Source organism: Aulonocara sp. 'chitande type north' Nkhata Bay, linkage group LG22 (assembly GCF_057382095.1).
Source record: "Aulonocara sp. 'chitande type north' Nkhata Bay isolate Kocher_YH1m ecotype deep benthic linkage group LG22, A_spYH_male_GT1.1, whole genome shotgun sequence".
Taxonomy (NCBI): Eukaryota; Metazoa; Chordata; class Actinopteri; order Cichliformes; family Cichlidae; genus Aulonocara; species Aulonocara sp. 'chitande type north' Nkhata Bay.
The window spans coordinates 7903039-7930389 of NC_141364.1; the positions used below are offsets into that span (position 1 = coordinate 7903039).

Below are 27351 nucleotides of genomic sequence, written 5' to 3' on the forward strand. Positions count from 1 at the left end.
ATGTCTTGTAGTTCTCCAGAGGCCTGGTAATGAACTAATCATTTGATTCAGGTGTGCTGACCCAAGGTGAGATCTAAACCCTGCAGGACACCGGCCCTCGAGGCCTGGAGTTGCCCATCCCTGCACTATCACCACCATGTTTAATTGCTGGTAGGATTTTCTTTTTATAAAATGTTGTGTTTGATTTACTGCAGATGTAACGGGACACAAACCTTCCAAAAAGTTCAAATTTTGTCTCATCAGTCCACAGAACATTTTCCCAAAAGTCTTTGGGCCTTTGGGCTCACCAAGATGTTTTTGGTACATTTGCGACATGGTTTTCTGCTCTTTTTGGTCAGCTGTGTTTTTCTCCTCTGAACTCTCCCATGAGTGCCAGTTTTGCCCATGAACAATGACTTTAACTGAGACAGGTGACGCCTGTAGTTCTTTAGATGTTGTTCTGAGTGTTTTTGTGACCTCTTGGATTTTGATGTGATCTTGGAGTAATTTTAGTAGTCTGGCCATTCCTTAAAGGCTCACCACTCTTCCAAGTTTTATTCATTTTAGACGGATCCTACATTGAAGTGAAGTAGGCTATACTTCACTTTTCAGACAAGTTTTTACTTAATTGATTTCTCATTTCAGCTTACTGGCAGGGTGTGAGTAGTTAAACTGAAGCCAGTTTTCCAAAACAATGTGGTTAATCACAATTAGTTCATGATTTAACGTTTTTACATAGGACATTGGGACAGCTGTTTTCCATTAAAAAATGAAATCATTGTTTAAAAACTAATTGCATTTACTCTACTTATCTTTGTCTAATATCAAAATGATACTGATGATCTTGATGATCTGAAAAATGTGATAAATATGCAAAAGGAAAAAGAAAATCAGGAAATATTGTTTCAGGGCACTGTAAATGTAGCAGGAATTTTAAATAATACAGCGAAAATAAAGAAGATAAGTGTTTGTATTTTTACCATATTACTGCAAATTAAGACAAAACGTTATTCCAATATCAAATTAGGTCAAATTTACCTAACATTTTTTTTTATTCCAGACATTCCAATAACAGTATTCAGAACAAACTGAAATGATTTCACATTTATTTGTTTGTTTGTCTTATATCACTCATCCAACTTGTCTATTGTATTTTACATAGATTATTTGAAAATATCTTTTCCTCTATTTTACTTCTAATTGTGCGGAATGTCTGGTGACAAGTACAGATACTTTTTCAATCACAGTCTGAACTCAGCCCCACTTTGCTTAGGACCTATCTGTTCATTCGCGGAGTGATAACTGGGGAACCCTGGGTGCCACGGCAGCCTGCTCACAGCCGCGGAGGGAGACGGCATCCGAAGAAGAAGCCTGCCGCCCGGCTCTTCTTTCCCCCGGCATCAGTTGAGCCTCGCAGGGACACGGCTGGTGAAGTATCACCAGCGGCTGCGTTTAATTTAACATTTTACTCAACAGAACACATCTTTTTGATGTTCATCTGAACGGGATGAAGATTTGATTAAGTGTTTTATGAGCCGTCGCTTTGTCAGGGTAACCTTAGTCCCGTTCCTCATAAGAAATAATATTTTAGGGTATTATGATAGCTACTTAATTGATTTTTTTTTGTCGTTTGAGCAATAGCTAACGTAATCAGCCGAAGGGGCATTTTTTCTTCTGTCCTCTTCCCTGTCTCCTCGCCTTATAGAGCCAGTTTTTCTGGTTGAATCGAGCCTAAAAAAGCAACTCGTCTGAGGAGAGCCGACTGAAAGCGCCAAAATGGGGGTAAGAGACGAATTCCTTGCGTCTTTCTTAGCTAACATGCTATAAATTATATATATGTCGGCTAAAGTGTGAGTTAGTAATGTTAACGGTCTGTGGCCATCGACGTAAGGGTTAACTGTACATGGAGGCACATGCATGATGTTACAATGACATTGAACGTGCTGGGATATGTATGACTTGCCTAATCAAGTGGTTAGAGTTATTTTGGCTGTGCTACGTTAATTTTTCAGTCTCCCAAATGGATGCGATCGCCCATTATGTGCCTGTCACTGACGCCATTTACCACACCAAATCAGCGCACTTGTAATTAACGGGTAATGGAGGTGATTCCTGTTGCCTGCACACCAGGTCTTCTTTTTCCTTCGGATCATGCGCCAGATTTGTGAGTCAGTCCGCCGCATCCAGACTCCAGCCGGTCCGACGGAGCCGGTGCAGGGTGGAAACCAGCCACAGTAACGTTGGCCATTTAGTGTTTGAGTTCAAGTAGCATATGTGCAGCTCCCAACCATACGACAAGCCCCTTAGTGTTGCTGCTTGACCTGCGAAATCTGATTCATTTTCCCCAGTGGGTGAAAAGTGCTGTCACGCCTTCATGTTTAATCATTCAGCAGACAAAAGGGGCGTTTAGCTCACTGACCCTGCACTGCAAACGCACTGAGATTAATCCCGATTTTTAAAGATGTCATAGGAGCTTTCTCCCAGAATGGTGCTGTAATGCTTTCAGTAATCTAACGATGACCCCAAGCAGGCCCAGTGTAGAAATAAGTATCTTCTCTCTCTGGTTTTAGCAAGAATTGGTGATGAAGTGACAGAAAAATGTGCTGCTTCATGCGCCGGTTCCAAAAAACGGGATTACACGGACCGCACATCTGGCGTTGGACCTGCTGCAGACGATTGAGGAAATTCACAAATCCAAAATGCACAATTATTCAGACAGCGTAACGACACGGATACGCCCGGTCCGAAATGAAATCTTTTGTGAATAATACGCGTGTGAAACGCAGAATTACGCGTGGGATACGTGTAACCTTTTGCCGGTAAACCCGCAGTCCGGACTGCGGAATATCATCTCATCCCTCCAAGTCTGACTGCGGTAACTCTCAGCGCAAATGTGCGTCTCCTCAGTTATTATTAAAAGAAAAAGAGCGATCACGATGTCCTGAATTCATTTGATAATTTGAAAGTCATAATGTTAAACGTCCAGATGCACAGAGAGGGTGGTGTCTGGGACTCTGAACCATAAAGGCTACGACCCCCCCCCCCCCCCCCCCTAAAATTTCCCCACCCGCCATTTGCTGCGTTTTCATTCAAACATTACATAATGCGACGATGCGTCGTGCTGCTGTCATTGAGGATACGGGCTCGGTGGATGTGGAGGCATCTTAGGTCTGGGTACCAAATGGGCACGGAGGCAAATGCGTCAAAATGGTTCCTCAGCAGTGGTCGACCCCCACCCCCAATTTTTCACATCCCACACACAAAAATATCAACTGCTTAGAACTCAAAGGAAAATGGGCTTAAATCTACCTGTTTTACCCCATTAGACTCATAAAACGTCAGTGATCTGTCAGTTCATAATACATCCTGTTCCAGCAACAACATTTCGATGTCACAGCTTCAGTCATATATTATTACTTTGATTATAACGGGTTAATTACTATAATGACTCAGTGTCCATATTCATTAATGTAGTATTACAGCCTGTATTTTTATTACAGTTTTTTTTAATCTTCCAAAGTTACTTTCACTAAATACTGAGTTTCTCCTGCATACAAAAAATGTTGCTCTAATCAAAGCCACCATATTCAAATCAAATCAAATCACTTTTATTGTCACTTTTATTGTAATAAAAGCAGCTTGTAAGTGCTTATAATTAAAGAATAAAACATTTTGCTTTATCAAATGGCCCGAGATGACAGGAAAAAACACTGACTTCTGTTCAGTAAGGAAACACAGAGTCTGTGCTTAAGTAATGATTTGTATTTCTTTCATGTACCCAAGGCTCATTTTACAACAGGAAAAACCCTATTTTGCATCTTAGTGGGTTTTTTTTTTAAATATATACATAAATATATTGAGTTGATAAAATCTGGTTAACATGTATGTTAGAAAACTGTAGCTGCTCTTCTTTAGTGCCTTTCCCTCCCTGTGCAATGTAGTCGCTTTCTCTTCTGTTCTACATCCCAGTTTGGATGGGATGAGAGTGGAGGCTGAGTTGTGGAAATACAAATGGTTGTAATGCTTTCCACTAGATTGCCGAAGGGGGAAACCATACACATCTTTGACCACTGCGTGAAAGAGAGGAGGAGGAGGAAGAGGAGCTGAGGAGGAGGGTGTGTCAGTGCATGTGGGGGGAGTGGAAATTCCCATTTTCAAGCTGTGGTTTGCCTGAAGACTGGACAGATAGATAAAGCGGATTTGAGTGAAATGCACTGTGGTGGGGGTGGGGAACACCAGAGGGAGGCTCAGTTGACAAGGCAACTACAGGGTCATTTGATCCAGGCCAATCAATCGATAGAGATGGATGCTGCAGAAGGCAGCAATTGGATTGGTGGTGTGAAAGGATGGAGGTCAGCAGCCACAGGCTTCGCACGGAGGTCCTTGTAATTGGTAGAGTGACCAAGATACTGTGACTGACACTAGCTGATGGAGGTAGAGAGAGAGGGTGAGAAAGAGACGGCTGTGTGGTGAGTCACCTTGAGAAGGGTGAACACTGAAAAAGATGGAGGAGGCAGAAATGTAAAAAGAGCTGGTGGGATGCTGCTCCTGTGCAGCGATGACACAGAGGAGGGAACAATGATGGAGCCCCAGCAGAAAAAATGGAGAAATAAATGCTGAGATTCAGAAAGAGAAGAAAAATGTACAAGGCTGAAAGCATCTGCTCATATCCCATAATGCACTTGGTGCGGAAGCTTCAGGAGAAGAGCCAATCACAGTGGAGAATGGTGTGGCTGTGTGAGTGTAAGCATGTGTGAGGCAGGCAGCTCTCATGAATAAACACGCTCTCACTGACGATGTGTAATTCATACAGATGAAGCTCTCGACACTGTCAGACCTCTTCACTGTAGTGGCTGCACTGAAGCTAACTGAGTGAGCTCATATTCTCGTACACCAGTTAATGTTAGTGTACAGTCATTCGTGGTTGAAACACTCATGTCAAAAAATAGCAGATGAAAGCATTAAGTGTTGTCTCGCTCTATAACCTATAAAAATATGTCAAACTGTTGTTTTAGTCATTGCTATCAGTCTCGTGTCTTAAACATTCATTAACATGATGACAGTCAGTCCTGAGCTCATCGTGCTAAAGTGAATTACTCAATTCAAGTCACTTATTCAGACTAAAGTGTTATTATTATTATTATTATTAAGGTTTTGGCCAGACTTTTCGCATGGTCTGATTGTAGAAGCCAATTTGTAATGTGTCATAGATGATGATGTAAGATGGGTGGTGACACAGTGATGCAGTGTTTAGCATTCTCCCCTCACAACAAGAAGGTTCTGGGTAAGATTAAGATACTGAATTTTAAATACGTTCTCACTATTAAATTTGCGACCAAGCTAAACCAAAATAAAGCAGCTTGAGCCATTCTGATGTCCAGAGGTGTATTGGACTTTACTGTAGAACCACAAAAAAACAAAAACATCTATGGGTTTAATGGCTGCAGAGTATAGTTTTAGCTATAAACCATATACTGAGCCAAGGCTTTAAGTTGTGGGGTTAAAGGCCCGATATTAGTCACAGGTAACTTCATAATTGGGGGTTAAAAAGTGGGCTGGAATGATCTGGAACATCATTCCAGGACCTCCAGTTAATGAATGATCATGAATGACCTCCAGTTAATGAATGATTCAATCTTATAAGCATCTTAGTGCATATTACTATCAAATTAGTTTCATTTTCGTGTGCTTGCTTAGTGACAGCATGAAAATACCTGCTCACTAATGATAAACATCCTGTGGACTTTTTACATCTTCAATACATTCTGCACAGTTTTCACAAAATACTTCTGTGACCTAAAAGTACAGCTGATGTATTTCCTCAGGAAAGAATAAAACATTAATGTGCCACTCTGATAAATGGAAAAAGACGAAAAAAGGATAGGATAGGAAAATGAGAGATTATTTTCAAAGGTAAGCATAGCAATTGACATGTTATAAACTTGAAATTTAAGTCTGACATAAAATTTCAGACTAAAAATTCATTTTAAAGTCTTTAAATGAGATACTGTATCTATGCTTGATGTTTTGCTGATTATTTTTGGCTAAATCCACAAATAGTTGCACAGGTTACATAATCACAGACCTTACACAAATAAAAATCTACTGGACCTCATGAAATAAATTATTTTGTGTCGCTATACCAAACCTTGGTATCCCCGCATGCCAATTCCTACCTAAACGCCTGACAATAACTGTGCATAGATGATAAGTGTGATTTATTTTTTATTTTTTTAAATTAAATATATTGTCCCATTAGCAGACGACGAATTTTATAAAATTGTGTGTAATTCTTTTTTTTCTGTTCTTTAGTACAAATAGTCGGTGCTGCCACAGTTTGTTATTATATATGTAATAGCAGTTACAACATAGTCTGTTCTCATGGTCATGTTGTGTAATTGTTCCAGTCTATCTACATTTCATTTCATTAATACTTAGTTGTAGCTTCCTGTGTCTAACTAGTTTCCATCTGTGTGTGTGAGCGTGCAAATAGCATTGATCCACACTCCAGCAAATCAGTGATCAGGGTTTTCCGATATCACAGTTTGTGCTCTCTGGTCAGTGTAACATAAACCTCCTGGAATGTGGAGTGATGTTACCTTGACATCACTAACTATCTGTATGACGTCTCTGGTCTGAGTTAGAAATTAGTCTGAAATTAAGGAGGATAATGAAGGTGAACCACTCAATGCATTCCTGCACTACCATACAGACACACTGCATGCAGAGCAGTATTGTTACATAACATACCATCACATTAAACATTACATTATTAAAACATTTTAGTTGCACCTACACCCTCCTATCAGTCACAGGAAACCTCACATTACCCACTGAAAAGTTGATGCCATCACTCTGAGCCTTTCAGCAACTGCTGTTTTCTGTCATACTCATAGATCTAATGCACTGCAGGGGGTGGCACACAGCCTAATGGTGGAGAATGCTGCAAAATGCACTTTGTGTTATTAGGAATGTACGGCCAGTGATAACCAAGTCTAAACTGTGCCTTTGACCAAATCACAATGGCTTTACTCAGTGTTCGATGTTCATCACTGTAAATACATATTCTAAGACATTATCATTACATAGCCTGCATCATGGTAATGGTTCAAACTGTCTCCTTTTGATTAAATCTTTGCTCGAATGAGCAGATAAGAGTAGTAGACAGCACAGAGACAGATGGACAGCCTGGAGGGAGGAGAATGTAAACAAAGTGGGAGGAGAGGGTGAAGGGGGGCAGTGCCCTCTTAGTCGGTGTGTGTGAGTGACAGGCAGTTCATCTGTGTTTTCCAGGTCGGTCAGTCCACTGATCTGTGTGATAATCCATTTCTTTGTGTATGTGGTTATGTTGAGCCACTGTGTCCCCATCAGAGCTACTGAACTCCAGTGAATGCAGTACACCAGCAGCAGCATCCTTCATTCAAAAATCTGAGCTGAGACTATGATGTTCTGTTCACTGGAGCATCTTCAGATTTAGCTGAAAATAGGCTAAATACTACATACTGAACATGGTTAAATACTAGACAATTTAGTGCCAGCTGGTGGGTTGTTTTTTTTTGTTTTTTTTTTTTTTTTGTTGCCAAGGTCATGTCCCAGTCTTGCTTTGCAAAGTGTGAAATTGCAGCAAAATCTTTAATTTCTTTACATTTACAGTCAGATGTCTCATTCCAAAAACTGTACATGTGAACATTTAATGGTTTCGTATTTCATATAATGTGTAATGCACATGGTAAGACATCATTGAAGATGGCTCAGGCTGTTCATCCGTTTTAAAAATGGATGTATCATTGAATTTGAACTTTTATTGGTTACAATTTCAGTCTGTAGTCTAGCCCGCTTGGAATTAAATTGGGCTATATGTGGCCTTTTAACTAAAGTGGGTTTGATATCCCCAGTATAGAGGCTGCTTTATGAGTGTTTGTGGGCCATTTTGCAAACCATAAATCATTACCAATCATTATAGTTGATGTATTTCCAAAATAGAATCAGTAGCTAGGCTTGGGTAACAGCAGCATAATTTGCTTGCTCCCTGCTTTTTTTTTGTTCAGCCTCTATAAAAACAGGTTAAATGATGCCAATAAGACATGATTTTGATGAGATAAAACATGTCTTATTGACACCAAATGTTGATTATAAGCTTGGCTTTAGTTATATAAGCTCAAGTCTGTAGGACGATATCAGCTGACAGACTTAAAACGCAAAGCTTTTCAGTAAAATGTTATAGTTTAGCACAGCGGTCCCCAACCCCCGGGCCTCGGACCGGTACCGGTCCGTGAGTTGTTTGGTACCGGGCCGCGAGAGTTGAGGCTCAGGTGTGAAATGTCTAGTTTTCAGGGTTTTTATCGGTTTTCAGTGTTATTTTGTTATCGTTTTTATCGTTTACTCGGTTTTCCTGGGTCTTTTCACATGTGTTATGAATAAATTTTCTTTTTTTCGGTACCGGTACTAGTTTTATTTTGTTGTATTTATCCGCGACAGCTTAAAGGCCGGTCCATGAAAATATTGTCGGGCATAAACCGGTCCGTGGCGCAAAAAAGGTTGGGGACCGCTGGTTTAGCATACATTCATTTGCCTCTGTTCACATCACCTGGCCTAAAGTTTTGTCTTTGCATAAACTTTGAATCTAATTGCATCATGTAAAAATTGCTTCACATCTGGCCTGAAGTTCAGTTGATAATGATTCTGATAATTACTGGCAGTAAATAAACAAAAAAATATTTGTCCTGCAAAGATGTGGCAGTGTTATATGTTAGTTGTCATAGTAACCCAAAAATAAAAGTTTAGACATTTGGTGACATTTGAAGATTTGTATATATCTCATTTGATGGTTGCCCACCAGGTTGCTGACTTTGATTTGTTGTATCAGAATCCTAGTGTTGTTGTTTTGTTTTAATTCTCCTTACATTATTTTAATTAGGATGCCTCCATAAATGTCCCTGTCTGTCTGAGATTTGAGCAAGCAGTGATTTGAGCAGATTAAGAAGTTGCTTATCCAGCGCCTTTCCTTGCTGTGGTGTCATGAGCCAGGGGCCATACACCAACAGATTGAGCAGACTACAAATGTTCAGCATGTACAATCTGTCCCCTACCTCAGCTTACAACATCTGCTGCTCAGACCTCCTCAGGTTTTACCGCCTGTAACTAGACAGAGACTAGGAAGTGTGTATTTTAGCAGAGAAAGATAAAATCATCAATATGAAGTAGAATTGAACTAGATCAGTTTGACAGGTGGTGCTGAGAGAAATCGACTGTTGTTTGGTGCATATTCTACTTATTGCTTATAATAGGACTTGTACCAGCTCTAAATTACCCTAATGTGACGCAGTGAGTTCATGTGTGGTCTTCTGTGGTTTTCTTCCTTTTTCACAGTATTTTCACAGTTGGATGTCAGGGTTTCTTTTGTAGGGTTTCCAGTTGTTATAGTTTATATGCTTATGTCCTCGGTACCCAAATGTCACAGTAAAGCACCAGCACCAGGCGTTTTTTTTCTATTCGTGTTGCTTACTGTGGCACTGCTGTCTCTCTCCAATTTCATCCATCCCAACACTTTGACTTATGAAATGTGAAGTAAATCAGGTTTTCCTGTTTAAAATTTTGAGTATATAGAAAATACTTTCTCAAAAGGTTGACACCTTTTTTGGAAATTTAAGAACCTATCCTGGCTCTAGTTTGGTTCAGGAATACCTTTAAATGTCACATTGACTGGTAATTAGGTGTTCTTTGTTGTCTTTTGACACTGTTCAATAAGTCTATTGTTGTTTTGCATTTTGTGAATCTTTTGAAAATCTTTAAAAAGTCATCAAGTATGTCTCCTCCAGCTGAGTAAATGTTAGGAAAAACATGACTGGGAATGAATATGCACAGGCCAACGTTAGAGCAGCAAGTGCAGTGCTCACCTGCAGGATTTCTGAATCCTACTGAAGGAGAACAAACTGACTTAACTCTGAGACAGAAAGTGTGGATGCATTACTGATTGCCTGATTTCTGTCCGACTGTGTAGTACAGATGGTTTTTTATATGAGAGCAGTGTCTATTCACAGAAATCTTTTTATCAGTGTACACTGTGAAGTTTTCTGACGTACTTTTCATCTTATGTGATCATGAATAACCATCATCACAGTAATCTGACCCACAGTTGAAAGCTGGTGAAAACCCTTCATTTGGTTAAATTTATATTGAGGCACAAAGCACAAACATTTTTTAAAAGTTTAGTGATGTGTGTGTCATACTTATTCATATTAGAAACGTTGCAAAATCTCTGTGTAGAAGTTTCTCAGAGTTAAACAGTCAGGCTAAAGTATTTAAATGTTTTAAAAGATATGAGTCTGCCATTTAATTTTAGCAGTGCTACTTTTCTGATAGACAGCACAATCATGGCAGTGGTGCTTTTGTAAACCTGAATCTCGTGCAGTCCTTAGACTGTTATTATACTGAAAAACGCAACTTTTTACCACACAGTAAAGAAAAGCATAACCAAGATAAAGAATCAGACTTACATTGGCAAGTTTTTGCCTAACACTATTGATATTTAATTAACAATTTGGCATTTTTAATGTACAGTAAAGATAGAAAAAAGGAAGTTAGAAAAATGCAGGATAGCAGTATCATTTTCCTTCATTGTTTCAGTCAGTGGTAATTCTCACATTTAAACATATTCACTGCATTTTTGCCAGAGACTTGATAAGAAAGACGTGCCACGCAAAGATTTCTGCGAAGAAATCTATAAAATTTACACGATTCTCCAACAGCAAAGATTGTTTGAGAGGTATAACTTCTGCTTTCTAAAATCTTATATTTGGTGCCAAACTTTATGAGCCATTTAATGATATATATTTTAGCTGATGACTCTATATGTGCAAGTTTTTAAATCAGTGTTTTCTTTTCTTCAGACGTTTCAGTGTTGTAACAAAGCGAATGAGTAAGGATGAATGAGAGAGTAGTATTGGGAAGATAGTAAAGAGAGAGAGAGTGATGAAAAGGGATTATTGTTGTTCACTGGGTTAATCTGTTAGTGTAGTAAACAGCCGTAATCTGATGGCCTGCTGGATCAGTGTCCAGGGAACACTTCACCTCCTGACAGATGGCAAAAAAATAGATACTCTCATACACACAGACAAATAGAAATCTATGTGCACACACAGAAACCACAAACTTGTAGCTAAGCAGAAAATAAACACGTGCACTGATTAAATCACTACTGCACACATATATACATTTTAAAATGGCCAGTTTTAATATTACTTCCTGTTTTTTTTTTTTTTAAAGTAATTCATTGCCTGTCACGCAATAAAAAGGTCAGCAGTGATGTATTGTCTCTATAGAGTGGCTAAACAGTTGTTTATTTGCCAGTATCATGATGTGCAGTCACTAACACATTTGAATTATAAACACACAAGTTAATATGTGAGGTAGTCAATAAGTTTTATTGTTTTAAAAGTCATTCATTCCAAATGAACGTAAAGAGAGAATAGAACCAAACGTCCAGCCATAACTTTTTGTCTGTTGCACCACATTGAACAGGAGTACTACTAGGCTGGATAAGAGCTATTTGCAAGTTATATTGTAGCACCTATCCTAATACACCACTTTGTTGTGTAAAGTAGCATTTAGACAGGGTTTTCTCCACAGTAAAAGATGCTGATGCAATTTTGACATGGAACTATTTGGCATATGCACAAACTCTAAGACTGCACATAGGCAGATGTGCAAAGCAAAATGTCATTGGCTGTCAACAAGCCATCACCCTATCAGCTTTCATTGCAGTTAGGAAAAAACAGATGGTAAACAGTATGAAGCAACCATCAAATCAGTGTGAAACCTCTCGGCCCAGACTAATCCACATGAGAGCTTTCCCAAAATAAGTCACTTCTCTCATCTTATCATGCAAGGTTAAACAGAATCTGATTGCCAGTGTGTGGCTGTTCACAGAGTACATTGTCACATTTGGATGGTAGCAAACATCTGTGTAGTGTTGCACACAAAATAGTCACACGTTTTTCAGGGTCAAAACCCTTTCAGGAAATGTGGACTGACTTTATACCCAAACTATATTTTAAATTTAGATTTAAACTTCATAGATCTGATTAGACTGTTTAATGTTCACAATCAGGGAAAGAGATTTCCTTTCCATGTTTTTATAAATGCATCACTTTATTGACCCAGCTTCATGAACCAAATCAATATGTCATAAATTGCCTCAGTGTACCTCTCACATTTGTTCCTAATGATACTAAGCATTAGGTTGTATCAATGTCACCCTAATAACACATAAAAGTTAAGTGATTAACTTTTGATTAACCTCTGCCAGTGAAAGAAGCAGCACAGCAGCAGCCCTGAATAAGTCACTTATAATTTTGTCTCTGAGAAATAAGTTTGCATGTATAAAGTATATGTAAAGACTGCCTTGACTATTACAGCAGAGGATCAAGCAAGAAAATAAAAATGGAAAAAAGCACCTGTCTTTTCATACAGCAAACTTTATCTAATTATGTTTAAAAACAGTGGGAAATATTGTTTTTTTGCTGTTTGGTCTCTTTACTTTTACAGTAAAGCATTTATATAACACTGTGCCTGAAATGTAAATCACGTGGCGTGGCTTTGTAAATCATAACTTGTAAATCATGAACGTGTCATGCAAATCAAGTGTTGTAAATCTAGTGTCACAGCTTCTACTGTAAGCTTAGCCTCGGTTTACCAGTGAGACATGCACTGATGTTCTCTGGTGATGCGTTTCATTTGGCAAGTAACCACAGCATAAATAGTGACTGGCTAGGAATGTACCACTGGCAAAAATAGTCAACTCTGGTATCTTTGTATTGCAGATTATTTTATTTCTTTTTCAATATGGACAAATTTACATGTAGGACTGTGTGCAAAAGACAAAGGAGTAATTAGATCTAACAAGAAAATCCATAGATTTCTGACAAATAAGATGGATGAGAGTGTTTATAATAGAACGACATAATTTAGAAAATGAATGCACAATGGAAAAAAATTGTGAGACCTTGCTGGTGCATTCATCTAAATAAATGTAGCATACACACATTATGTGCAATAATTTGCACATTAGGAAACGGCTTCAGATTTTGTTGTTTCTGTCTTATGACATATTAATTTCCCTTGATCCTCCTCTCAGCCACAACAACAGTTTAAACAGCAGAAGCCTAAATAGAGACTCGTGTAAACAGCAGCTTAAGAGGAGCTCTTGATTCAAGCCTGTTCTCTAATGATGCCAGATTTAATCAGGAAGTCTTGACACACCAGGGGATTATAGCCAAGTTTAGATCTCAACCTTAATGTTTTGTCTGGGGCTTAATATGGAAGAGGTAGAGACGGAATCACACAAGCCACAAAGTTTATTAACACGTTTATGGTCCAGCCAAACAGTTCTCTGTAGTCATTGTTGTGTTATTTTGTGATTACAGGTAAAAACTATAGATTATAACAGCTACAACTCTGGCAGTCAAATCTTTTTCTTTCTCCCTTGATGGCTCAATAAAGCAGTGTTGTTATTTGGATTTTTTTTGTTGTGAAGTTGTTTGTTGTATTTAAAGATTCCTGTGCTGCATTGATAAATTAAACAATGATGTACATGTTTTCTTTCTGCGTTACAGTATGGACGGTCGGACAGCTACCGCGTGGCTACCACGCAGGACAAGGATGAGAAGGAGTCGCCCAAGAAGAAGGGAGGCAAGGATCTCGATGACCTGAAGAAGGAAGTTCCCATAGTATGTACCCTTTTTAAAACCACTTCATCTTAGCCCACTGCTTTTGCCTGCAGGTTTTGGCCAGGTGCTGATGTATAAAATGGAACTCTTACTGAGGTTTGAGAAATGAAAATGCAGAAAGACACATACAAAGTATGAGTAGGCTTCTTCATAGACAGAGTAAACAAAAACCTTGAAATCCCAGCTGAGTACTGAGAAGTTTGTTAAGCTTCCTGGCCTGTGTCCAGCATTCAAAGAGCTGTGATCCAACTGTAATCTAATCTCCCTGGTTAAAAAGTAGATGGCAGAGATGAGGTGTTCCGTAGCAGCTGGTGCATAGTAATGTTACAGTGTGGTTTGACATAACATGCCAGAGCAATTTAATCCTCCTGTGGAAGGATATTCTTTTGTGTGAGGTAGGAAGCCAAACCCACAGGAAATCCCAGTGATACAAAACTGCATCAGATGTTCAGATAATAAAATCATAAATAAATGTTATCAGTCTCTATTCTTATTTACAATTATTTGAAACATTTGTAAAATACTGAAAACATTGATGAAATTTTATGCTGGCAACCAGAAATCTCCAATATTTAAAACTCAGTGACTGCTTCGTGTAAGTGGTGATTTGCATTTATTTGCTTCTTGAAGTTAATTTGTAGTGTTATCAAAATAAATAAATACATTGTGACTGAGGTTTTGATTGATTTCATGATAAATCTTTATTCTTTGTAGACTGAACACAAAATGTCTGTTGAGGAGGTTTGCCGGAAGTACAACACCGATATCGTTCAAGTAAGTACTTTATTTCAAATCAAAATTACACTTTTGCACTTTTTGATATTTCTGTCTGGCGTACAAGTTGGTGTATGTTGCACCGCTTATGAAGACTTTTTAAAGTGCAAATGGATGTTATACATAAATAGGCCATACCTACTGTACTACCTTTATTTCCTTTCCTGTTTTTTCACCTCTATTCTATTTTTCTTCCACTCACATCGCATCATTCCATCGTTTTCTGTCCATTGCTTTTATAATTTCTAGGGTTTGACCAATGCCAGGGCTGCAGAGTATCTGGCCAGGGATGGCCCCAACGCTTTGACTCCACCCCCTACCACCCCAGAATGGGTCAAGTTCTGTCGTCAGCTGTTCGGTGGCTTCTCCATCTTGCTGTGGATTGGTGCCATCCTCTGCTTCCTGGCCTATGCCATCCAGGCTGCCACAGAGGATGAACCTGCTGGGGATAATGTAAGTGGTTTCCCAGGATGGGTGGATAGATGATAGAATAGATTATTAATCCTCATTCATTTTAAGTAGGCAGGGTTTGTTGCTTAAAATACAAACATCAGCACCTATGAGAAGTTATACACAAAATAAGGATGAACACATTGTTTGTAGTGTGTGTGTGCTCTGTCCTGTAGCATATCACTTTACAAAGCAATTTGCTGACTCACTACTCTTTAGGGATGAGGTTGCATCTCATCCCTATGATAAAATATGTGTCAGCTGTTTGTAGAAACCATGTCAGCTGACCCATCTCTGGAGTGACAGACGCCGTCTTGTCTGTATCCACTCTGGACTCGCCACAGGGAGCATATGACTCCTGGCATTGGTAATTGCAGGGTAAGAGTAGGGCATTTACAGGTCAGCACTGTTTCATGCCAGGTCAGAGCACTGAGTAGAGCAAAGGACTGAGGCTAAATGACTCTGACACACACAGCATTAAAGGACAACATGCTTTGTTCAGAGCACAGGGAGGTCTCGGGGTGAAACATCACCAGTTTTGAGTCATGAGTTACGAGTGGCCAAGAGTGTGTCAACAAACTGTATTTTCACACACTGTCAGATGCTGAACGCAAGATATGAAAGACAAGATTCAGATTTAGAGCTTAAGATGGTAAAACATATGACAGCAAACCAACATAGTCATAAAACCACTAATAAAGTACACTGCAAACAGATGGACAGCGTTCAGTTCATTGAGTCCAAATCAAACCACGTGCTGCTGTCAGCTCCAGGATACGAGACTTAAATGAAAGATGATTTATGTTATTTCTAGATTTCAGACTTTACAGAAGCCTTGAGTTCCTGAAAAAGCTTTGGTCTTTATCTCTTACATGCCTCTGAAGTCCAGCATTTATTGACACGAAGTTAGCGTCTGACTTTGTATCTCTGCTAGTCTGTCTTTTTTTTCCCTTCCTTTCCTCTCATGTAATCAAGTTTTAGATAAGAGTTGAGTCTTTTGGTTATTTTCTTTATAAATATGACAGTCTGACACCTTTTTTCCCCTTTCTGTCTTTCTCTACAGTTGTATCTGGGTATCGTGCTGTCAGCTGTTGTCATCATCACCGGCTGCTTCTCTTACTTCCAGGAAGCTAAGAGCTCCAAGATCATGGAATCATTTAAGAACATGGTCCCTCAGGTACCAGAGACTTCCTAGTCATCGTCAGGATCATGCCGGGATGTTTTTGTGGTGATTGTTGTGCCAGAAGGGGATTTCACAAAATGTATTGCTTGATTAAATCCAGTTTTCCAAATGAATTTGCTTGAAGGAGGTTTGAAATAAATTATGCTGCAGTTTGTGGAGTGACTAAACATTTAGAATTCAAAGACCAAAGGGTGCTGAAAATTAATGAGTGTATCGCTTGTCGAGTTCTGTGGTTACGTATTATATGAAGTGATCCTCCAAATAGCATGTTTCCGTCTTTCTTTGTCACTCTGCGATCCAGCAAGCCTTGGTGATCCGCGAGGGAGAAAAGATGCAGATCAACGCTGAGCAGGTGGTTGCAGGAGATCTGGTGGAGGTGAAAGGAGGAGACCGGATCCCTGCCGACCTCCGCATCATCTCCTCACATGGCTGCAAGGTGAGCTACAGGCACAGACAGATTCATGATGACAGACATTCAGAGATAGTAGAAATCAAGGATCTAGAGACAGATCCACAGGGCAAGCGATTCACAACAGTGTGGATAAAGGAGACCTCAGAAAGTCAATGGCATTCGGCAACTTCAAGCAATAGCAAGAAAAATAATCACTGAAAAGCATAAGTGGGTCCCAAGTGAAACTTTTCTCAAAATCAAGGAAACCAATTAGAGTACCACCATTAACAGTGCAATACACTGTTTATTGACATGGTGGTAAGTGCATTAGAGGGTTACCTAGGCAACTGGACTCTGGAATGTCCAGTAAGAGCAAACCATCAGCAACATAAACATTTGTGGCAAGTGAAACGCTTCCTGTGTGGATTCTGCTGGAAAATCTGTCTGTATCTCTCTCTCTGGATTTGTATGTAGCCCTCAACAAGTTTCTCTCTTGTCTTTCTCTTTTTCTTTGACTTTGTTTTTTTTTTTTTTTTTTGTCAATCCTGCTCTGTCCAGGTGGACAACTCATCCCTGACTGGTGAATCAGAGCCCCAGACCAGGTCACCTGACTGTACCCATGACAACCCCCTGGAAACCCGAAACATTGCCTTCTTCTCTACCAACTGTGTTGAGGGTAAGTTTATCACCATTATCATCATCACCATTTTCCAACAGTCAAATACACCTTTATTCTAATATGATAATGTACATCAGAATCAGAATACTTTATTAATCCCGAAGGAAATTAGGGTTACAGCAGGCAGCACGCTAATGGCGCATGCGCACTTACAAAGGAACCTTCTGACCAACTTTACACAAACATCACATTGGGGAGACATGTCAGAAAGGTAGGCTGATAGGAAAAAAACAACGAAAATACATAACATGAGGTAAGAGGAGGAGAAAAAAAATTCCACTCAGACTGAGCTCCTAGTGGGAGAACAGTTTGATAACAGAAACATACATAATATTGTACCTGTTGTTGGTTTTGGCGGGGGTTGTGTTGTGTTATTTTAACAAGATATGACCCAGGATTTCATTGCATTTCTTCATTTTCCCACGGTGACAGTGAGTTAGATATGGAATGAGTGACTTCTCTGGTCATCAAAAGTAGATCTAGAAATGTGATCCTATTTAACCTTGTACCAGTTCCTTTCTAGTGGATCCTGTTGTAGCCATTGTATTATCAGCATTGCAGCAAAACGCATTATGAATCTCACAGTGTATTAATTGGAAAATAGTAAGATGTGGTGCCCTCTGGTGGACACATTACATTCTTCACTACGTCTCCAATCATCATCACTCTGTCCGCTTGTTCATCTATATTATCACACTCTATTTATTTATTTTTTCGTTCTCTATTTTTTCCCCTGCAGCCAGTGTTGAAGTGCATATATTTTGAAACCGTTCCCTCTGTTTTTCCAGGAACTGCACGTGGTATTGTTGTGTGTACTGGTGATCGCACAGTGATGGGACGCATTGCCACCCTCACCTCAGGTCTGGAGACTGGGAAGGTAAATATATTATATATAATAACTGCTCACATCCATTACAGCAAGAAACTAAAACCGTGTAACTATACACTCATTCACTAAAACTCTTGTAATATTATTTAAAGCCTATATATTGTCTTAGTTGTGTCTCCTTATCAGAAATTAAATCTCTTTGCAGTCAATTAAACATCTTCTTTTTTTATCCTCAGACACCCATTGCCAAGGAGATTGAGCACTTCATCCACATCATCACAGGCGTGGCTGTTTTCCTTGGCGTGACCTTCTTCATCCTCTCAATCATCCTGGGTTACTCCTGGCTGGAGGCTGTAATCTTCCTCATTGGTATCATTGTGGCTAATGTGCCCGAGGGACTGCTGGCCACAGTCACTGTGAGTTGGCAGAGAGATGTGAAAGTAGTGGATGGTGCAATATGGAGTGTCTGTGTGTGTCCAAGATCCTTAGGTGTGGTTCAGGTTTTTGTTTTTTGTTTTTTTGTTTTTTTAAATTTGTCAATAAGGCTGAAATGTTAGGATTGGTAGTATGTGTGTCTGACATTGATTTGTCCAGACTTGGGTCAAACTGTAGCTTCACATAATATAAAATACAAAGAAATTAGATGAATCTTTGAAAACTTTTTGTATCATGAAACCTGTTTTTTCAAAAATTTTATTCCAACACTCACTGGTATTAAAAATAGTAACATTTCTCATTTTTAGTGTGTTAGTAAGTCACTCTAATATCGATTTTCTCACAGAGAGAAGGTAACAGACTAAAGGTGGTGTCACCAATCACACTCCTTGGGCTGTTAGCGGTTTAACCCACATCTGAATGTGTGTTATTTACATTAGTTTCTGTTTTATTTTGTGTTGTTTCTGTGGTTTTTGGCTGGTGTTGTGTTGTGTGTGGTCTGATCATGTCTGTTTGCTTGTGTGCTCTCTGTGTGGTTTGATATTGTGATTGTTATATTTCGTGCTTTAACATTCTCAGTTTGTTTCTGTGGTGAAATGTTGTGTCGCCTCTGTGTATTTGTCCTTTCATCTCCCACTTCCTCTCTCTTTCTATTAAAGGCAGTCCCATATGCGTTTGTGTGTATCTCTCTCCATCTTCCTTTTCGTGTGTCTCTCTCTTTTCCAGGCCAGTGGCGGTGCTGTCTGCAATGACAAGGACTAGCTAATGTAATGACATTAGGAAAATGTTTCTCAGCACCATGAACTGAATTTAGGCCTCCTGTGCTTGGCCTTGGCTAGTTTGACCCACTGGTCTTGCCATACTTGGCATGGTACCATAATGCACTGCTGCTCTGCTTCACAGCATCGCTCTTTCATGCTTCATGTTCTCTCTGCACTGCTTGTTGGGCTGTGTTTTTATATCCTGAAAGGACTTTTCTGTTCTTACTGCATTGTTATGTATAGAGTGCTATGTTGGTGAGCAGAATGAACGTTTCCAGGCATCTGGGTGGTTGTAAGTTCCTAGTTGGGGTTATGTGTTTCAGGTTGTTGGCAGAAATTAGTTAAGTGTCTGGAGATGCTCATCTGTTCTTTTAGTTTACAACATAGATACTAATTGTATTTTTCTCTCTCTTTCTCATTGATTTTATCCATTTGTTTGTGACGATCATCAACAACTCTTTCCCACTTGTTTTCTTTCTTTCTCTCCCTCTCTCTTTGCCTTTGATGCCTTTCCTCTGCCACTCCCATTTCCTCCTTGTTTTTGTCTCCTGCTTCATCACTCTCCTCCAGGTGTGTCTGACACTGACTGCCAAGCGAATGGCTCGCAAGAACTGTCTGGTAAAGAACTTGGAGGCTGTGGAAACTCTGGGCTCCACCTCCACCATCTGCTCTGATAAGACAGGCACCCTGACCCAGAACAGGATGACCGTGGCCCACATGTGGTTTGACAATCAGATTCATGAAGCTGACACGACTGAGGATCAGTCTGGTGAGATTTTGTTCTCTTTTTATTTAGTAAGCATTAAATGTGTGCCTCCATGCAGTATATATTAAGTAAAGTGCAAATAAACAGGATTGTGAAATGTGTGGATTTTAAAGGGCGCAAACAAAAAAGCTTCCCTTAAATATAGCAAACCAGTCACCGTGTGCAGATACACTGCCTCCAGTGCTCCTGCCATGCTTGTACTACCGTTTTGTAAGCTGATTGAGCACCATCTGCAGTTCATACTGAATCTTAGAAACTCTTAAAATGGTGAACCTGAACTTGGACATGTCTGAACATTTTAATCACACCTTGTATTCAGTAGTTTTTAATCTGTTTTTGTGCTTTGAAAAAGTGCAACAAACAGATTAGCTGTTTCATTGCTAAAAGCAAAATGTGAGACTGGAACTACATTCTGTTCTAAGTAATGTCTATTTACATGCCACATAATGCATGGAAACAAAGCACTGAAGTAAAGCTAAAGATAAAATGGCAAGATTTACCCGTAACCCTTCGCTGTATCAGCAGCTGGATGCTTGGATGAGGTTCAATGACTTCTTTTTTGCTTCTTGTAGGCTCCTCCTTCGACAAGAGCTCAACAACATGGGTGTCTCTGGCTCGCATTGCTGCCCTGTGCAACCGCGCTGTGTTCAAAGCAGGTCAGGAATCTTTGCCCATTCTGAAACGAGACGTAGCCGGTGACGCCTCAGAGTCAGCTCTACTGAAGTGTATCGAACTGTCCTGTGGCGCCGTCAAGGCCATGAGGGACAAGAATAAGAAAGTTGCAGAGATCCCGTTCAACTCCACTAACAAGTACCAGGTGAGTACCAAGTACTTGTTTGTGCAGAAAGAAAATATAATAAGCAATTACACAAATTCCCAGTTCATTTTAACATGAGCTGAATCAGGCAATTTGTAGTAAACCGGCTTAAACATGCAAAGAACTGCATACCAAATATTTATTCATACTAATAGTTCAATCCATTCCCATCAGCTCTCAATTCATGAAACTGAGGAGGAAAATGACAAGCATTACCTGCTGGTGATGAAGGGAGCCCCAGAGAGGATCCTTGACCGCTGCTCCACCATCATGGTGCAGGGCAAGGAGCAGCCGATGGACGATGAGATGAAGGAGGCTTTCCAGAATGCCTATCTGGAATTGGGAGGGCTGGGGGAGAGAGTGCTGGGTAAGGATGATCGGAAAACTAATTATTTCAAATGCCATGGAAAACAATTAGTGAAATACAATTTTGACTTTTCTTGCTCTCTGTGCTCAAACTGTACTAAATAAAATAAATTAATTGTGTGAGAATTTAACATCCCTCTTCCTTCAGGGTTCTGCCACCTGTTTCTGCCTGAGGACAAGTACCCAAAAGGTTTTGCCTTCGACACCGATGACGTCAACTTCCAAACTGACAACCTTTGCTTCGTTGGCCTCATGTCCATGATTGACCCTCCCCGCGCTGCCGTGCCTGATGCTGTGGGCAAATGCCGCTCAGCTGGCATCAAGGTGGATACCTTTCTGTTCTGACAGTCTGTTATTTGTCTCTCATTCTCTAAAAATATGTGTCTTCTGTTTATGATCTTCTAATCTTATTTCTTCTTTTCTTCCTTTAGGTTATTATGGTGACTGGTGACCACCCAATCACAGCCAAGGCCATTGCTAAGGGTGTGGGTATCATCTCTGAGGGAAACGAGACAGTGGAAGACATTGCTGCACGCCTCAACATTCCTGTCAGCCAAGTGAACCCCAGGTAACATTTACTCCTGTGGCTGCATCATCACTGCTAAAGCTGTTTTGAGCCATAATACATGATACTGAAGAAAAGAAAAAAATATACATATATATATGTATTTATAATTATATTTCTTTCTTTTTGGAATGCAGGGATGCAAAGGCCTGTGTCATCCATGGTACGGATCTAAAAGACCTCACACAGGACCAGATGGATGACATTTTGAGGAATCACACAGAGATTGTCTTTGCCAGAACCTCCCCACAGCAGAAGCTCATCATTGTTGAAGGTTGCCAGAGACAGGTACGGTTACTGCACCGCCACTGATTTACAGGTGAACAGAGATAAACAAAAGTGTAATTAGTTTTTATCTCTGGGGCTGTAAAGTGAGTTTATGTGGCCTCTTCCTCTGTCAGGGTGCTATCGTGGCTGTGACCGGTGATGGCGTGAATGACTCTCCTGCCCTGAAGAAGGCTGACATTGGTGTTGCCATGGGAATCTCTGGCTCAGACGTATCCAAACAAGCTGCAGATATGATCCTGTTAGATGACAACTTTGCCTCCATCGTCACTGGAGTGGAAGAAGGTGAGGGACAAACAAAAGGTGGAAAGGTGGAGTGTGGCGAGGAATCAGGGCTACAAATGACAAAACAGACATAAAAGGTGTAGGAAAAGGTTCAGCTGAGTTTTAAAAAAGTATCCTATTTGTTCGCGGTTGTCATGTTTGCAACAGGAACTCAACAAAAGTGACGCCACAACTGCTAGCACACGCAGTCATCATTTCTGCCTGTTGTGCACCTCTCAATATTTGATGCTCACAGCAGGACTAGTGGACTGAGATTCATATTGGAGACACAAGTGTACAGTTTTGTCTTTACTGCAATTTCAGTTTTATATCAACACAGGAGAGAGGCCGATGTTGCAACAGCTTTAAAAGTGAGAGATTTTGGAGAAAACTTTGCTTCCTGTTTCAACATCTTCTAGTCACTTTTTATTTCTCATTGTCACCACCAGCCCTGCACGAGAAAACTGCAGCTCCTCAAGGACCAGTGTAATGGTTAAAGGACTGTAGTGATTTTCATGAAAAGAAGTTCAACAACTACTTAGATGGGCAAAGCACAGTTCACTCAAGCTTTGTTCGAGCATGTGGCATTTTGTTTGTTGTATTTATACACCACCTTTGTCTTTCCAGGACGTCTGATCTTTGACAACCTGAAGAAATCTATTGCGTACACTCTGACCAGCAACATCCCAGAAATCACCCCCTTCCTCTTTTTCATCTTGGTCAACATCCCCCTGCCTCTGGGTACCATCACAATCCTCTGCATCGACCTGGGAACTGACATGGTGAGAAAAAATCTCAGGACAAAGACTCAAAGACGAGACGTGCTGTTCAGGCTATAAAATAAGAAAGCACTGTGTGAAATAACCTTTCTGAACAGATTGTCTCAGTGCATTCATCACTCAAAACATTTTAACGTACACACAGTAAACCAGTAAAACCATGCTGGACACTTGAAGCTGTTAACTGCATGCGCTCATGTCAGATGCATACCTGATTAATGCCTTTTATTTATTATAGCAGCCACGAGAACAGCTATTCAGTGTGGTCCCTTATGATCAGCATCGCTGTGAAGAGTAAAATATTAAACATGGAACAGAGGTGGAATTCAAGGTCATTTTAAATGGGACCTTTAGAGAACACTAGGTGGCAGTGTTGAACCACTATTTATAAGAAGCAGCTCTCACATTTTCCACCCTCTCAAAGAACAGAATGTATTAATACCAAACCCTAGATACAGAAAGACCAAATTTTCATAAACGTTATAAAAACACACATCAAGAATATATAAGTAAAGTTACCAAGGAGTATCTCAAATAAGACAGAAGTGTCTCTTTTTCCTTTCCCCTCTTCCAGGTACCAGCCATCTCTCTTGCTTATGAAGCAGCAGAGAGCGACATCATGAAGCGACAGCCCAGGAACCCACTGAGGGACAAACTGGTCAATGAGAGACTCATCAGTATTGCCTATGGACAGATTGGTAGGTACATTTATTCTTTACAGTTTGTGGCATTTAGTGTAAACAGTGTTCAGGCAGCTACATGGAAATGGTTTGCACGCTACAGCAGGTAAGTGTCTTAGAAACTGTCAACATAAAGGTATTAACAGTCTGATGAGGATGAGTCCACTGCACTCAACAGGCAACAAATCAAAATATCCTTTAGTAAATATCTATTAGTGCTCATTTAATTTAAATATCACTGTTCTTTTCCATCTGTCTAAAACGAGAGATGGAAAATCAGTCTTTACTGACCATGTCGAGTCTACAGGATTTTACTGTGTCAAATAAAATGTATCATTTGATTAAGGGACTCTCTGTTTGTCTCTGTAGGTATGATCCAGGCTCTTGGGGGCTTCTTTGCCTATTTTGTCATCATGGCTGAAAATGGTTTCCTGCCATCTCTGCTTGTCGGCATTCGACTCAACTGGGACGATCGCTCCAACAATGACCTGGAGGACAGCTATGGACAGCAATGGGTATGAGTGAAATGTTATAATGTCAGTGTCTCTTGTTTCAGATATGTTCACTTATGTAGTGGAGCCACTGAGTGACTTGAATTTGTGACATTCAAACAAACCTTTTGTTTTTGTGCCATAATCTTTGAATGATTAATGTAAGTCTTAATTTAATACTGATGTAATAAAAGCTATTTATAAACAAATCTATTGTAGAAAGCAGACAGGAGATATTCTCTTTCTCATTTCCTGTGCAGACCTATGAACAACGTAAGATTGTGGAGTTTACTTGCCACACAGCCTTCTTTGTCAGTATTGTGGTGGTGCAGTGGGCAGATGTGATCATCTGCAAGACCAGGCGTAACTCTGTGTTCCAGCAGGGCATGAGGTAAGTACAGGTTATTGAAGAGAGCGTACGATAAAAACAATTCCTTTTAAAAATGGTGGGCAAAAATAATCGAATTGATCTCAGGCTTTAAAAACCTAAGCAATTCTGATAAACCACATTAGATATTAATAGTGAACTTTTTGATTGTGTGTTGAATTTTGTAAGGTATGCAATTCTACCTTCTTCTTACAGTCAGTTTGTATGAATGAAATGACAAAACACAGTGACGACAGACATCTATTGCAAAGGCAGCCATGCTGAACCAATTTTAGGTTTATTTTAAAGGGAAACATGTAGGAAAACTGTAGCTCAGTAGACACCATTACAATATACAGTCTACAAAGTAAATATATCTAGGCATAGTACTTATTTTTGATGGATCAGTTCTGCATTGCTGTATTAGTACTTGGAGAACACAACAATCTGAGTACTTTCAGAAGTATACAGGTCTCGTATCTAAAGAAAAGGCATCAGTTTCTTGTTTGATTGCTTTTTGGTTGTTGTTTTGGAAAAACAGAAAATTGATACTGAACATGAGAGAATGGATGAATGGATCACGACCATGATTCATCAATAAGATTTGATTTGGTTTTTGTATTTATTTTCCCCATAGCATCCACTAGGTGTCACTAGATAACCACATTTACCCTTGTGCGCTGTCACATATGTTGCTCTTTTTCTTCCGTCCATCTTGTTTGGTCTTAAGCTGTGTGTCCTCTGCCCATGATGCTGTGTTCTGCAGGCAGCATTTGTAGGTCAGGCACACAAACTAATATAATGTTACTATAACTGTCGGCCTGCAGGGAGTTGCCCTTGAAGCTTTTTTTTTTATTCAGAAGTAGGTTGATGCCAGCAAAAAAACGGCTGCCAACTGTTCAGAAAACAGACAGTGTAGTGATCTGTTTTCTGAAGAGCATCACTGACGAATGTCCGAGATTTTTGAGTAACGGGATACTTCTTTGCTTGGTGACTCTTCATCTACTTGTGTGTTTTTTGGCTCTTCGCATCTGTTTTTGCATTTTTTTTTTTATCCATACATGTGAGTGTTGTAATAGCCTCTCTTGTTTTGCATTTGTTTTCTTTCAGGAATAAGATTTTGATCTTTGGCCTGTTTGAGGAAACGGCTCTGGCTGCTTTCCTGTCCTACTGCCCTGGTATGGACTTGGCACTACGGATGTACCCACTCAAGTAAGTGGCATTTAATTAATAAAGAGAATCATCAAACAGCAGAACAAAACATCATCATAGTAACTATGGATGTTCAGTCCATAAAATGTATATTTTCAGGTAAGGAATTGCGAAAACAGTTTCTTTGTCCTGAATCTCAGCGGACTTAAATTTACCACTGTCTCTTTTGTCCCGTCCTGCCATGACACCCTATTCATTCAAATATTCTCACTCTGTCCTTTGTTCCCACTCGTTCCCTCACAGGCCCAGTTGGTGGTTCTGTGCGTTCCCATACAGTTTCCTCATCTTTGTTTACGATGAGATCCGAAAACTCATCCTGCGCCGAAACCCCGGAGGTGAGCTCGCACACAACCATATATATTTACTTGTTTAGGGGTAGGGTGGTGTCAGTGAACTGGAAAGTGGTGATATATTTTATAGGAGAAACAGAGGAGGCATAGTGTGGGTTGTGAACAGTAATATAACTTGATAAACTAGAGGTGTATCTATAAAATATTTTCCTTCAGTCCATTGACGGTTAACATTTCTCTCTTTCTTGTGCTTCTTTCCCTCTTTGTCTCCATGCAGGCTGGGTGGAAAAAGAGACATACTATTAAATTATCAAAGCATCATTTACTTCTTGTCCCATTTTTCCCTGAATTCATCCCTTCTTCTCTATCTCCCTCTGACTTTCTCTTTCCTCCTTCCTTGCCTCCATCCATCTCTCCTCTCGGCATACTCGAAATGTACAAGAAAAAAATGTTTACTCCTCATCTTTGTTCCTCCATCTTCATTTCCTAAAGAAACAAAAAATCAAAATGCCAAGACGACAAGAGGACCAATGACAGAGGAGGAGAGGATGGGGAAGAGGGTGCATTTGTAAATCTTCTCTGTCCTTTCGGTCCCTCTGTCCCCCTTTTTTGTATCCAAAGCCTACACGGCAGTAGTCTGCCAGTAACACTGTTTGTGCCGATGCTTACTACACTGTTAGCTAGAGCAACTCTTCGTACATGTACTCAAATTACATCGCTGTGTGGAACCAAATAAAGAAAACATCTTGAGAATAAAGCAGAAAATCTGACTGCTCCACTGCAATCTCTCGGGCCAAGCAGCACAACAAAACGGCAGCTCCGGTCTAGACTACGACCTGGCAATTTGAGCGGGTGGGTGGCATCATTTTTGTTTAGTTTTTTATTTTTATTTGTATTTATTTATTTATTTATTTTCCCTGCCAGAGAAAAGCTGCCCAGATCCAGCTCAGTAATCACTGCCATTTCCTGCCATTCGCCTACCGCGACTTTCCTTGCCTTTTATTCTCTCTCTATTTCTATTTACTCACTGCCAGTCTTTCACTGCCGTTCTCTCTTTCTCCTCCTCGCCTCCTTTCCTATCAATAAAGAATCGGTGTCACCATAAAACCAACCCACTGTCTCACTCACGCCCACAGCAGGGTGGAAAAAAGTTCACTTCCTCCGACTCCCCTGTCCATCCTCCCTTCCCAGTGTTGTTTTCTGTTTGTGTTATTGTTGTTTTCTAATAGACAGCTGGGTGTGTTTTTTTTTTTTTTTTTTT

General features: G+C 39.9%; 1 protein-coding gene across 1 annotated transcript; it reads left to right on the forward strand.

Annotated features, from left to right (window-relative positions):
* The first annotated feature begins 1348 nt into the window (after positions 1-1348).
* atp1a3a (ATPase Na+/K+ transporting subunit alpha 3a) lies at positions 1349-27351 on the forward strand. The gene is made up of 24 exons (XM_086280087.1): positions 1349-1530; positions 1685-1761; positions 13593-13706; positions 14421-14480; positions 14730-14933; positions 15994-16107; positions 16415-16549; positions 17063-17180; positions 17972-18060; positions 18249-18428; positions 19779-19977; positions 20547-20791; positions 20966-21158; positions 21306-21481; positions 21589-21725; positions 21860-22010; positions 22124-22292; positions 22899-23053; positions 23625-23748; positions 24100-24245; positions 24482-24612; positions 25699-25800; positions 26044-26135; positions 26368-27351. Exons 2-24 carry the CDS (start codon positions 1756-1758, stop codon positions 26394-26396), a joined length of 3069 nt encoding a protein of 1022 aa, XP_086136213.1. The 5' UTR covers positions 1349-1530; positions 1685-1755; the 3' UTR covers positions 26397-27351.

What these genes read in the sequence shown, in the direction of transcription:
- atp1a3a (XM_086280087.1), top strand. An exon ending in TTAAGAACATGGTCCCTCAG is followed by an intron (nt 16,108 to 16,414) that starts GTACCAGAGACT and finishes TCTGCGATCCAG; the next exon opens with CAAGCCTTGGTGATCCGCGA. An exon ending in ACAGCTATGGACAGCAATGG is followed by an intron (nt 24,246 to 24,481) that starts GTATGAGTGAAA and finishes TTTCCTGTGCAG; the next exon opens with ACCTATGAACAACGTAAGAT.